We start from the raw sequence: 13,088 nt of genomic DNA, 5'->3' as shown, positions 1-13,088 counted from the left end.
GCTATGCGATGAGGCCCGAAAATCATGGTATCGACCACTTACTCAAGGTTAAGAGTCGCTTTCCAAGTTGCAAGGTCCCAGTTGGTACGCTTCACAACGTCATCAAGGCTTTGGAGCACAGCAGCCTTCTGTTGCTCAGACAAAATAATCGGACCTCTTGCGGCCATAAGAATCGCCAGGGCTCTTGCGTCGCGAGCGTCGCGCGTCTGCTTGTCAATGGTGGGGCGAAGGCCGCAGCTGTTGACCTTGAAAGCCAGGAGATCGAGCTCCGAGATGTAGGGGAGGAACCCGGGTTGGATAGAAGCGATGAGCATGGCGGACGAGGGAACATATGGGGACTGGACTCAGTGCCATTAGCTTTCTCACGGCTAGGACCTATCGTCATTGGGAAACTACTTACCTGCCAGCCAGGACAAATGTCGATCTGAACCAATTTGCCGTTGGGAGCCTTGTAGGTAAAAACCTGAGCGTCTTGCTGAAAGGGGGTGTTGGCCATGGCAAGCAGACGGTCCTTGACCTGCTTGGGTGCACCGTGGACAGTAATGAGAAAGTCGACGTCCTAATATGATCAGCACGGTCTTCAAATGACTGAACGTGTAGATAGGTATGGTCTTACTTTAGTGGTTCTGTATTTGCCGAGATACTTCCATATACCTAGACCGCCGATGACGACGATCTTCGCGTCTGCGAACTCTGGCATCATCTTGAGCACATTGATAACGCAGTGAGCGGCGGCTTCAAGCTCGTTGAAACTGGGAAGATCTAGCTCAGGACGCATGTTGAAAGGAAGTTTCAAGGACTGAACAAGACGAATGTAAAGAGATTGACGTTATGTGTGAGATTGTTGGTTGGAAAGAGTGGCGTTGTGGGTAGAAAGATGGGAAGCGGGATGAGAAAAAGAAGAAAAGGGCAGGATGGTAGGCCTACGAGGAACACCATAGTGTGCCTGGGAATCAAGAGATGACAGGCTCTGGAAGAGACCTTGATATCTTGTGTTATGGGTGGATTCATCTACAGGCTGCTGCACCTGGACCCGTCCAAGTTAGGAAACTCGGGAACCGGCCGAAGCGACGGGAGCATTTACCTCTGCAAACACTTTTCCGTCTCTCCTTTACTTTTCATCTTCCACCACCTTCCACTTACCGTCAGATTTTGCTCTCTTCTCGCGCTCCTAGTCATGGATTCTACCACCCGCATTCAATTGCTCTCCGATCTTCATCTTGAGTCTCCTGCGGCATACGACATTTTCGATGTTGCCACCAAGGCGCCGTTCCTAGCGCTGCTGGGTGACATTGGTTACGTGAAGGATGATGGATTCTTTCACTTTCTTCAGAGACAGCTGGCCGCATTCAAGGTCGTGTTTCTGGTCTTTGGTAATCACGAGCCCTATCATAGTACTTGGGACGAGGTGAAGGCCAAGGTGAAACGCTTCCAGGACGAGATCGCGAAATCCGCTCGTGGAGGGAAAGCGGTTGGCGAACTTGTTTTGCTTGACCAAACCCGTTACGACATATCGCCTAACCTGACTATCCTTGGATGCACTCTATTCTCTGAGGTCGCGAAAGAACAGTTTGACTACGTCAGCTTTGGCCTCAACGACTTCTACCACATTCGGGGTTGGTCTGTTGAAGGCCACAACGAAGCTCACTCTGCAGACGTTGCCTGGTTGAATCAGCAGGTTGAGTCGATCTCGAGCCTCGAACCGAATCGGAGAATCATCATTTTCACCCATTATTCGCCCTCAACCCACGAAAATGCCGTAGACCCCAAACACATGAACAGCAATATTTCGTCTGGCTTTACGACGGATCTCTCGGACCAGCAGTGCTGGAAAAGTGATTCTGTCGCGCTTTGGGCCTTCGGACACACTCATTACAATTGCAACTATAGGGATTCATCGAGCGAAAAGAGGGTCATGACAAACCAGAGAGGTTATTACTTCGCGCAGTCGGCAGGGTTTGACGAGAAAATGGTAATCGAGGTCGAGGATACACAATGAGGACCTTGTGAGGGGGCATGCTTTCAACTTACAGCTGGATTGCAAAGCAGGAGTACATTTGTGGCTAGAAATAAAGGATTACACCGCGATTGTCTGAACTGTATCTGTAAACTCTGTCGGAATGGGGGGTTCTTCATCCTGCAGCATCAGATCTTGACGCAGCTCCTCCAAAAGCATCCACATCACTTCCCAATCGCCCTCCTTCATGGCAAAGTAGAATTCCCTATACCCATCCCTCAAATCTGCGCCGTCGAAGATCTCCGTCCCGTCGACGAATTCCATCATGTACGTCAACATCGCTCCCCAGTAGCTATCGAGATCAGTGTTGTAATCTCGACAATTCATGTAGATAAGCGTTTCGCAGTATCTCAAGACGCTTGGAATTCGAACAGAAGTCGGGATGTCCCAACGCCCCTCACCGCGTCCGATAACGTACGAGGGAAGCCTGGGGTCAGACGCATACATAGTATCCGAGCTGGAGTCATCGCAAGCAGACTTGAGATCCGGGATCTCGACGAGTACGTCTGATTGCCGATGTAACGACACTGCGAACTCATCATCAATATGTAGATGGGCGTAGGGTCTTGGCGAAAATCGTGCCGTAGCATGGGGACACTTGGAGGGACGCGAGCAGGGAAGAAAGTCAGCCTTTGACAGAATAGAGTCGGACTTGTCGATTTGCTCATCGGGAACAACAAAGTCGACGCCCTATCTTGCTGTTAGTAGTATACTTTCCACATGAGCTGTGGGGCTGTTGGACGAACATCAACAATGGTGGGGACGCCGTAGGTGCATAATAAATAGTTGCCCCAGAGAAGATTTGGGATCTTGGCCGCGTTGAGAAGATCGGAAATTGATGACACTAGGCCATGGGTTAAACGTTGGCCCGTAAATTTGAAGTTTTTTGCCATCGTCGATGTAATCAGCTGTTTTGTGAAAGTGAGGGACTTGTAGGGAGATTGACAGGACAGAGAGAAAGACTCAAGACTGACATGTTTATGGTGACGGCAAAGTGGAAAGCCACGTGATTTGTCCCGCGGCTGGGACAACCGCCGCACGTGACCCTTCGCGCCTGCTCCTCTGCCTTCTTCTACTTCTACGGACAACGCACCTTCTCTCTCAGGTCAGGTTTTGGGAATCACTCCTGGTTATCATTGCTCATTGCCTTTATTGATGCTTTACATCTTCCTTTGGTTTACCTCAGATCCAACCGCATCTCAGTAACTCAACCCATGGCCATACCGAAACACTGGATTCTTCGTATCAAACGGCACATCCTCAAATTGCTCCTCGACTGCCTCCATTGAACGAGGCAGATCAAATGGCAGCTTTCCTCCTGGCTGACTGATTCCAAATACAATGTCGAGGAACGCCCGGCTATCGCTCCCATAGCTCCCCAGGACGGCCTGTGCTTGCTCAACGATCTCGGGAATCACAGCAGGCCGGTCCAAGGTTATATCAACAATTGTTGGAACTGAAGAGTAGATTCTCGCCTGGCGCGTCTTTTCAGTGACATTGAACGCAAGCGACCCCGCGTGGAAGGCAGACTCGAAGGTTCCGTTGCGAGGCTCGTAAGGGGCGTTGTACCGGAGGAGGGCGAAGTCTGCTTCTGCCGGAGAATCGACCACAGTGAAGTTGCGCTCGGCTACAAATGATGCATCGAAACCCTCAATGTAGAATTTTGTGCTTCGAGGAGGATGGCCCAGTGGGAGAATGCCTTCGTTGTTCGTCAAAAGGGTGTAGGACTTTCGCTGGGCGTATCGGCCCACACGAACGAAATCCTCGTTCCCGACTATCTCAGCTGCTGCTGCGGCATCAACAAAAGGGTTCTCAAAGAGGCCGAGCATGAACTTTTCCCTCAAGAGCCGTCGTACAGAGATGTCGAGGCGGTCCTCTGTTACGACGCCTTCCTCGACTAGCTGGACGATGAGCTCAGGGCGCTCCTCGCCGCCGAATTGGTCACAGCCTGCGTCCAGGATCTTGGCTGCCCGCTCCAGCTCGCTCAAGTACTCAACGCCCCAGGCACGGGCAGGCGTGTATTCATCTCCGATGTAACCGTCGGTGATCAGGCCCCAGTCCGTCACAACGATCCCATGGAAACCAAGCTCACCGCGGAGGAGGTCTGTCACAATTCCTTTGTTGAAGGAGAATCCGACAGGTTCCCAGTTTGTGCCGATAGGACGGGAATAGTATGGCATAATTTCCGTCGCACCAGCCGCAAGAGCCGCTTTGAACGGAATCAAGTGTTCATCAAAGTTCTCGCCAGGGTAGGTCTGATTCTTGCCGTATGCAAAGTGCGAGTCTTCACCGTTCTCCATCGGACCGCCGCCTGGAAAGTGTTTTGTGACCGTCTTCACAGAGCCGGGGTTGAGACCACCCTCTCCTTGGAAGCCCTTGATGTATTCAACGATGAGTTCGCTGGTCAGCGTGCTGTTTTCACCCCAGGTATTACCGATCCGAGACCAGCGGGGCTCTGTGGACAGATCGACTTGAGGGTGCAGTGCAGCACGGATTCCAACAGCAAGGTACTCTGCTCTGGCGACTTCAGCGAACTCCCTCACCAGCTTGGGGTCCCTCAGAGCAGCAAGGCCAAGACTCTCCGGCCATTGCGAGAATATCCCCGCCTGAAATCCTGTGCCGACATTATCAGTAAATGAGTGGCGAGGGTCTGTTGAGATAGTGACCGGAATTCCAAGTCTGGTCTGCAATGCTCGCTCTTGAACACGGTTGAGGAACTCTGCTGTTTCTGTCGCATTGGTGATGTCGCTGCCGATGTTGAAATGTGTCAAGTGCATCTCGCCTATGAGGGTGTCGGTGCTGTTGCCGTCGCTCGAGTCATCGAGGGGCCCCTCTGAAAGGCGCTGGTGGAAGAGCTGGCCGGCTTTCTCTTCAAGTGTCATGCGGCTCAGGAGATCCTCTAAGCGGTCGTCGAGAGAATACGATGCATCTTTGTAAATGGGAAGGCTGTCACGGCTGGCTAACCCTGGCTTGATACTATTGATGGCCAGGCCAAAGGAGCCTGTGGCTAGAGCTGATAGGGCTGCTGCCGTATAGTGGGCCCTCATGGTGAGTATAATCTTTCGCAAAAATTATCTGAGGAAAAAGCTGGCCTTCATGACCTGACAAAACTCGCAGCAAGCATCTCGGAGATTTATAGCAGGGCGATATAATGGCACTGAGGCAGCCCCTCATCCAACCCTCAAAAACTCCGTCCGTACTACGACCCTTCCCCCACTTCGGATGCCCACATTGTACAAAGCGCTGTCCATCTATAACTTGGTTATTGTTTGTGCTCACTGCCAGAAAGAAGGAAGATCTGCATCAAGCCCTTGGCATAGCGGTCATGTCGGGGCTATGTCCATGTTGTCCACACGTCTAGGCAACGAATACTTGGGCTTGGCTCGCTTCGCAACCTGAAATCATTAATCCCAAGGAGCCAACAAGGGCATACGGCAGTTAGTCCGTCATGTTACATTTAGCCCTTCTGGCGCTCATTTGGAACATGGAACCCCTCTATATGTCAGCGATGAGAGCCCGAAGCGTAGGGACATAGTCTATACTATGCGCTATAGATGTTCGATACTTAGCGAGTTGTTGTGCGACAAAAAATAAAGGAGCAGCGTGTGGCTCCGTACGACGTCTTCATGTTCAACCCTACATGAGAACGTAGGGATTGGATCATCATCCGGGGAACCCTGCTCACGCCAGATACAACCGGGATGAAAATGTGGAGAGCGGAGATCCTACACTTTAGCACCGGGGCGAACATCGAATAGGCGATGCGCTACTTACTCCAAGTCGCCAACCTGACAACAGCATTCCCCGTGGGGCCGGATGAGGTTGGACATGGCTCAGAAATTCTTGACTCGTGGCCGCCCTTTGGGACCAACTCGAGGAAGAATGCGGGACATGGCCCTCCGTTGAAAAAAAGTTCCGCTTCCCTTTGAAGGGGGTTATGTACTGATCCCCTGCGATACGAGTCATGTAAGCACTACAACAAACAGTCGTGAGAATATTGACGTTGATTTCATACCTACCTGCGCCCCACTCCGCGTGCATGTGGGGAAAGCCGTAATATCCATGCGGGGATGGCAGGGTTCTAGTACATAATGCTTGGCAAACCTGACTCTGGCCACGACTTTCACAGCTACCAAGGGTATCGCAGAGGAAGCGGCATACCAACCAAGCGGCCGTTCCGTCGGATTATCCGCGTTTCTCCTGGCTCGTGCTCGCTGCTCGAAGCTCTCCCAAGGCTCTCATGCGCTAGCGCACCCCGGTGTCTAGGGTTTGTACTCTCGAACCGGTCCTTGGAGGCCGGGGTCCCCCACAAACAAGGCAGTTGCGAGCGCCAACACGCATCCTGGTTCCAGTCCTCTTCTCTCATAGGGTCGGTGGAAAACGCCAGTATTCGGGGTAAAACGCAGCAACATTAGTCTGAGGGCTCATACTGAGGCATGGGAACTCAACAAGACCCAAGTTCATCAGCCATGGTAAGCAATACGAGGAGGTAGCATTGTTGTACAGATATACTAATATACACTAGCTAACATCTTACTGCCGCTTTGCCGCATCATTTACTTATCCTTTTACCAGACAATGAAGGCCCGCTGAAGATTAGTCTAGGACCCGACGATGTGCATCGCTCGATTCAGTGCCTCCGGAAACAACAGTCGACAAGAAGTCAATCTCCCTTGTATAACCAAAGACTTGGTGTTTGAACTTTCCGCCGTGGGAATGCCCAAGCCCCGACCCCACAGCTCTAATAACTTTCTCTTCTCGTTTGTCCTCCCGCAAAGGGATAACGGAGCAATCCGACGCACGCGAGCTCCGACTTCCAAGAAGACTGCGAATGTGCCGGCTGAGTCTGTGTGAGGCCTTTGACTCGCGGACTCGTTTGAAGAAAGGAGGGAACGTGCAGACGCAAGCCACTACTATCCCGACATTTATCTCGGCCATTCTGCGTCAATCACAGTGAGTATGATCGCCACAGCTGCTGAATACGTAAGACAAGTAAGAGGATCAAGCATACGAGTATATCGCCAATTCAACAGAAATCCACGTCGAGTCTCCGTTTTCCGATTGCAAATTGTTAACAATCAGCCGGGCCGCAAGCACTGTGATCAAATCAACATCCAGCCGAAGTTCCACATTAGAAGAAGCACAAAAAAGAGGAGAAAGAAAACAAAAGGCAGAGGTTAAGAATCTACTGAAACTTACCCAAGCCCGCTCGCGAACGTCACACACAATCCAACCTTCTTTGCCTTACTCAACTGCAAGAGCACACGCGGAAGCGGCAAGATCACCAGATAAAAGTCCCTACCGACATTGACGCCAGCCTGCCAATTGATCATGGTCGTATGCATGAATTGACAGAATGGTGTAACTTGACACAAGGGTAGTGCACTAGGCGGTGTTCACTGCGGCCATGATAACGAACGTTGTGTACAGCGAGCCGACTATTACGATCCCGCCCCATATGAATACTCGCTCGATGGTGTAATGAAATAGTCGTCGATAGAGAAACAGGATTGAGAGCTTTATGAAGAAAACTGTCCAGGGATAGGTGAGGCTGACGATAGGAACTGATGAGGTGAGTTAACTGTTACTGAGGTTCGTTTCTGGTCAAGTGGCTGCTTACGCGAACGTTGGGTTGACTCATGAATACCTAGACAGGAACATCCCACACATGTCGTCCGAACCCGAGATCGAGCCCTTTTGTGCAGGTCAGCGAGACGACAGGCTTTGGAGGTGAGCTTGAAGGCAGAGCGACACCCGACTTACATTTCATATAAATGGCCATCATGGCGAGTGAGCCGATCTACATCATCATACTCTTGTTACCGGCCACCCACCCAGGGCTGCAGTTTCTAGACTCACCACTGCAAGCATGCACGTTGCTATGAGCAGTTCGTCAGTTCCATGATTCCATGGTTCCATGGATACACTCAACAGCTAACCACTCCCAGAACAACTTACAATCATCTCACCCCCTGTTCTTGAGAATGCGAATCCCAGCGTACAGTCGCACGACCACCGCAAGTAATATCAGCGACGCAAACACGGACGCCACGGCGATAAGACCTGTCTGGAGGGACGGAGAGTCAATGAAGTTGGGTATCACCCCGAGCGGCGGCATTGCCGGGATTGAGGCCGCCGGAATTATGATTGCTGTTATTGACGACATCGTTAGGGCTGAGCTATATGAACAGTGAGTAGTCCTACTTTTCTCTACGTGTCGGGCCCGGGTGTACATTATCTCGATTTACGAAAACATCTTGCAGAACTTCTATGCGGCTTTGAGTTCTTCAGCCAGCGGCCAAGTCCCCACCAGACGCCGATTGATTGTTCTTTGACATCGCGCCACTCAGCAGATAAATCTGGAAGCCCGAGGTAGGTGCTTTGTTCTTATCTCTTGGGGTCGGCGAATTTCGTCTTGTACCGCTCTGCACACGATCCACAAATCTGCAAGCGGCGAGACACTGGCCCGTTAACTTTCTATATTCGAGCACAGATGTAGCTTTTTACGGTGTTTCTGCAGTGATCCAAGCTCCAGTCAGGTTTTATGCAGACACACGTTCAGTATCCAAGCCACGTTTGGCGACATGTCATCATGCATGGTAAAGAACAAAAAGTCAAGGTGGGGTTCGCGTCTGGAATTCGACCTGGACCTGGACGCTTTCAGCCTCGTATTGTCGATACGTAGAAGGCACAGCGAACGCGCGGGATCAGCCCAACACACGGACAGAGAACTTGATCCCACCCCGCGTCATCGAGAACCGTTGTTTAAAAACGTCCCCTGCGCACCATGTGCCGCTCTTGATATCGGACTCCGAGGGTTCAAGTGGCTTATGTATCCAAACGCCACTGCTCTCGATTGCAATGGAACTCGCTATTGTTTCCTATATGCCGCTGCATTAGACATGGGTCTGCCTTGTGCATATTGGCTTGTCTATTTTCGGCACTGAGCCTGCCGACAAAATACGTTGCATCATTGATATTTTTCTACAACATCCCGAGGCTATTCTATTTTTGCTCATCCAAGTCGGTTCTATATGTCCCTGCGTGCCGACCAACCGCGGGAACCATATACGAAGATCGTCTATTGGCTATGTGTATATGTACTCCATCCAGCATACCCCATTTTGGCGGAGCTCTCATCTGCCTCCGATACACTCAGCCCGGCCCGCGACTAATCAACCTGCGCTTTACTACGGCAATTATAGCCGGCTTAGCACTTGCGGTGCGTCTCTGGGTGACGTGAGCAATGAGTTCAACAAGCCGTGCGCCTGGCGATGTTCTCGTTGAGTGGCCCTGCGCTGGGGATTACTGTCTGTGCTGGGTTGGAGATGGAGCCTGTGGGAGATTTTGGGGCCTGGGGCCATACTTATTGTGAGTATCACGCAGTGGCATTTCCCATATACTTATTCTTCCCGCCTCACTCACAAGTCATAGCTCTTGCTCCCCGAAACTTCGAATGCCAACATTCTTCTCCGACGCGCTCGAAGAATTCGCAAGTTGACCGGTCTGGAGAACTATCAGGCTCCGTCCGAGCTGCAAGACACTCAAATGCACATTATTAGAAAGTTATACGGCTCTATAGTGATGCCATGGCGCTTAAACCTTTCACGATCATATACTGCGGCCTCGTGTATGCGATTTTCTACTCCTTCTTTGATTTTTCCCGCTCGTCTACGGAAGCACATACAATATGACACTCGGCGAAGTCGGCCTAGTTTCCACATCTGTCATTATAGCCGTCCTCCTAGCTGGCATATTCTACGCTGTCTTCGTTCACCTCGTGGTGAACCAGTCAATCTAAAACGGCACACCCATGTCTCCAGAGCGCCGGCTTCTCCCCGCCCTCTTCGCCTCAGTACTCGTCCCCTCAGGTCTCTTCATCTTCGCCTGGACGGCGAGACCAAGCATCCACTGGATTATGCCCACGTTCGGAACAATGCTAGCTTCTGGGAACGTGGTAGCCATTATCCAGTGTATGTTTGTCTACATTACGCTGTCGCACCTGCAGTATTCGGCTTCGCTGTTTAGCGGGAATGGGCTCATGGGATCCTCGGACGCATTTGCGGGCGTGCTTTGGTCGCAGCCGCTCTATCATAATTTGGGAGTGCAGTAGGGGATGACACCACTGATGGGGTGTTGCTGTGTGGTTTGTCTGGTGGGGGGGGTCTTCCCTTTTTTTTTTTTTTTTTTAAGTGTGCTGGGGGCTAAAAGTCGGTTCGCGAAGGCCAGTGGCAAGGTATGAGTGTTTGAGGTAGCAAGGTCGTATAGCCATTACTCGTTATCCTGGAACAAACGTTGGGTGAGGGGAAAATTGTACATATATCCGTCGCATGTACATCAGAATGTGCAAGAACCACGCGACACCCCCAAATTTTGATCAGAGAAAAGTTAATGATTGAGAGTTAAAGTCTGAGCAAAACCACCAAGGTAGACTGAGCAGCATCAATATTGCCCTTTCTGTTCGTTTTCGCGGCAATGTCGGGACGATCATTGCGCAGCATCTTCTACAGCGCCCCAGGGTCCCCATGTCAACGTCGAGGACCGTGAAGCATTCTTCAACCCTGTTGATCACTCTGCGAAGTATAAGAAGTGGTCCTCCAGCTCCGTGTGGGAATGACGGTCGCAAATCAAAAATCAAGTCCGCGATGGCGATCAAAGCAATCGCAACTGCAGCCCTGCTGCTCGGCCAAACGGGGTCAGTACTGGGCAGACCTCAGAACCAGGGCATAGTTCGCGTGACGGCCTCTGAGCATGTCCATCCCGGTGAACTGGCAAATGTTCATCTCGATTGGCTTGGGACACCGCCGAACGCCATCAAGGCCGTCTATGCCTCTTGTCAAAACCTCAACTTCTCCTCGCCGCAAACTATTGCCGATTTTCAATTCCCAGGACAGCCTCCTCAGCGACTTGCCTGGGCTGTCCCTGACGATGCTCCCTCGAACAACTGCATCTACGTTACTGGCTCCAGCCCACACGGCCCGCCCCAAATCCTCGGCAAAAGCGAGCCCATGCACCTCACTCACAAACCCAAGAAGCGCTCCGTCGCCGATATCAATAACCCCCTCCTGAAGGACTTCGATGCCCTCGGAACCTGGTTCGACGGGGTCGCCGCAATCAAGCAAAAGACTCAGACGCACGGCGGCGTCGCATCAGGCCACTTGCCCAAGGAGAGCAAGATCGCCATTGTGGGCGCGGGGATTTCGGGCCTCGCGACAGGCCTTATGCTCGACAGCGTAGGCGTGCATAATTGGGAGATTATTGAAGCAAGCGAGCGCGTTGGAGGGCGGTTCCGGACTCGATACATGGCAGATACCGACGAGTGGGCGGAGATGGGACCCATGAGGTTGCCGTACTCGGTCACGTACAAGGAGGATAATGAGACGCTGCGATATACGGATCATGCGATGACGTTTCAATTAGCTGATATGCTGAACGATATGAATAGGAATGACACCAAGTGGAGGATTGACTTCATTCCTTGGATTCAGCATCATCCTAACGAGCTCATTGCCCAGGGGACGAGACGGCATCCGGACGGACGGATTCCCACTCGCGCGGAGATCGAGGCGGATCCTAGCCTCGATGAGGCGTCTGATATGGGTACGGTCGAGTACAACGATACAAAGGCCGATATGGACCGTATTCTGAAGGATAAGGAGACGCTCAAGAGCCTACAGCGAAACGTCTGGAAAGCCCACAAGACCGCCATGGACGAAGGGCTCGACGACTGGAGCGAACAGGCGATGATGCGCCACGTCTTCAGGGCCAGCGAGAACGTCACGGACGAGATTTGGACAGCCTCAGACTACGACGTTTTCTGGGATGAGCTGCACCATAACTCCAACCTCGGTCTTGACGGCACCGCAGGAGCCCTAGGCGAGACCAACTGGCTCTGCATCGACGGCGGGTTCAACCGTCTTTCCGACGCATTCCTCCCTCATATACAGAACCGCCTAACCCTCAACCGCCAAATCCGCAAGCTCGAGCCCATCCCCATCTCCGGCCCCAATGGCACAGGAACAAGAACTCGCCTGTCGTGGTACCCCTCCGTCAAAAACCGCACCTACGAATCCGCCGACTACGACTACACAATCATGGCCGTCCCCTTCACAATGACGCGCTTCATGGACCTCCCCAAATTCTCCTCGGTCCTCGACCGCGCCATCAGCGAAGCTGGCCTGCGCTTCAAGTCCGCCTGCAAAGTCGCCCTCCTCTTCCGCGAACGTTTCTGGGAAAGGGGACCCCGCCCCATTTTCGGCGGATACTCGAAGCCCCCATCCGACCCCGTTGGCGCCCTCTACTACCCCGTCTACGGCCTCAACGAGTCCCGACCAGGTCTGATAATGCACTACCGCGGCGGCGACTGGAGTGACCGGTTCGTGTCCTTCAGTGACGAAGAACACGTCCAGACGGTCCTTGACGCTATCGTGTCCCTGCACGGCGAGGAAGTTCGTGATCTATATACGGGCGACTACGAGCGGCTGTGCTGGTTACAGGATCAGCATACCGCCACGTCGTGGGCAAGGCCGGACGTTGAACAGCATAAGCTTTATATACCTGCTTACCATGTTACCGAGCATAATACGATTTTTATAGGTGAGCATACGGCGCCGACGCATGCTTGGGTTAGTTCTTCTTTGCAGAGTGCTGTGAGGGGGGCGGTGCAGCTTCTACTTGAGCTTGGGTTGGTTGATGAGGCGAAGGAGCTTAATCATAAGTGGATGGGGAGGTGGATTAAGTTGTGATGCTTGTTCGTGTTGAATAGATTAGGTTGTGGTAGAGGTGAATGTGCGTATAATCGACTGAGAAGCTAGTGGAAATGGCTATAGACTATGTACCTTCTGTTACGACCTGCGCGTTTATTGAGTGTTAACTAGGAATTTTAAGTTGTAGTTAGACATGTAATGGACGAGAACCGCAAATGCCATGATGAAAAAGGATATGAGACGGGCCTGCTAGGTTGCACACGACTAGCATCATACACGGAGTGACGAACAGCATCGTGGTGGCCTCGACCAGCTACAACGCCCGAGGGTCCGTCATGACAGCCGACCTTGACAACTATAACCCC

The 13,088-nt window shown here is 52.1% G+C and overlaps 8 protein-coding genes across 8 annotated transcripts; 4 read left to right on the top strand and 4 right to left on the bottom strand.

Moving 5' to 3' along the window:
• Positions 1-38: 38 nt before the first annotated feature.
• On the bottom strand, positions 39-778 carry BDV17DRAFT_290990 (uncharacterized protein; the record flags this gene model as incomplete). The annotated part of the gene is made up of 3 exons (XM_073762033.1): positions 39-338; positions 401-559; positions 617-778. The coding sequence occupies 3 exons, from the start codon at positions 776-778 to the stop codon at positions 39-41; spliced, it is 621 nt and encodes a 206-aa protein (XP_073615820.1).
• Positions 779-1,141: 363 nt separating this feature from the next.
• BDV17DRAFT_262494 (Metallo-dependent phosphatase-like protein) lies at positions 1,142-2,052 on the top strand. The gene has a single exon (XM_073757788.1). The coding sequence runs from the start codon at positions 1,178-1,180 to the stop codon at positions 1,997-1,999; it is 822 nt and encodes a 273-aa protein (XP_073615819.1). The 5' UTR covers positions 1,142-1,177; the 3' UTR covers positions 2,000-2,052.
• BDV17DRAFT_81009 (uncharacterized protein) lies at positions 2,039-3,064 on the bottom strand. Its single transcript, XM_073765168.1, has 2 exons — positions 2,764-3,064; positions 2,039-2,707 (listed from the first exon to the last, which is right to left on the bottom strand). Exons 1-2 carry the CDS (start codon positions 2,908-2,910, stop codon positions 2,078-2,080), a joined length of 777 nt encoding a protein of 258 aa, XP_073615818.1. The 5' UTR covers positions 2,911-3,064; the 3' UTR covers positions 2,039-2,077.
• A 98-nt stretch (positions 3,065-3,162) lies between these two features.
• On the bottom strand, positions 3,163-5,064 carry BDV17DRAFT_298292 (glycoside hydrolase family 3 protein; the record flags this gene model as incomplete). Its single annotated transcript, XM_073763660.1, has 1 exon — positions 3,163-5,064. One exon carries the CDS (start codon positions 5,062-5,064, stop codon positions 3,217-3,219), a length of 1,848 nt encoding a protein of 615 aa, XP_073615817.1. The 3' UTR covers positions 3,163-3,216.
• A 2,035-nt stretch (positions 5,065-7,099) lies between these two features.
• On the bottom strand, positions 7,100-7,909 carry BDV17DRAFT_262489 (uncharacterized protein). The gene is made up of 2 exons (XM_073757787.1): positions 7,669-7,909; positions 7,100-7,589 (listed from the first exon to the last, which is right to left on the bottom strand). The coding sequence occupies exons 1-2, from the start codon at positions 7,800-7,802 to the stop codon at positions 7,403-7,405; spliced, it is 321 nt and encodes a 106-aa protein (XP_073615816.1). The 5' UTR covers positions 7,803-7,909; the 3' UTR covers positions 7,100-7,402.
• A 1,256-nt stretch (positions 7,910-9,165) lies between these two features.
• BDV17DRAFT_262488 (uncharacterized protein) lies at positions 9,166-9,661 on the top strand. The gene is made up of 2 exons (XM_073757786.1): positions 9,166-9,388; positions 9,452-9,661. The coding sequence occupies exons 1-2, from the start codon at positions 9,292-9,294 to the stop codon at positions 9,577-9,579; spliced, it is 225 nt and encodes a 74-aa protein (XP_073615815.1). The 5' UTR covers positions 9,166-9,291; the 3' UTR covers positions 9,580-9,661.
• A 169-nt stretch (positions 9,662-9,830) lies between these two features.
• Positions 9,831-10,130, top strand: BDV17DRAFT_290986 (uncharacterized protein; the record flags this gene model as incomplete). The annotated part of the gene is made up of 1 exon (XM_073762032.1): positions 9,831-10,130. One exon carries the CDS (start codon positions 9,831-9,833, stop codon positions 10,128-10,130), a length of 300 nt encoding a protein of 99 aa, XP_073615814.1.
• Positions 10,131-10,662: 532 nt separating this feature from the next.
• Positions 10,663-12,762, top strand: BDV17DRAFT_298286 (flavin monoamine oxidase family protein; the record flags this gene model as incomplete). Its single annotated transcript, XM_073763659.1, has 1 exon — positions 10,663-12,762. One exon carries the CDS (start codon positions 10,663-10,665, stop codon positions 12,760-12,762), a length of 2,100 nt encoding a protein of 699 aa, XP_073615813.1.
• Positions 12,763-13,088: the final 326 nt, after the last annotated feature.

The sequence above is a fragment of the Aspergillus undulatus genome (assembly GCF_047715775.1).
Source record: "Aspergillus undulatus strain CBS 261.88 unplaced genomic scaffold BDV17scaffold_22, whole genome shotgun sequence".
In the NCBI taxonomy this organism is placed as follows: domain Eukaryota; kingdom Fungi; phylum Ascomycota; class Eurotiomycetes; order Eurotiales; family Aspergillaceae; genus Aspergillus; species Aspergillus undulatus.
This window is presented reverse-complemented; position numbering and strand designations above follow the sequence as displayed.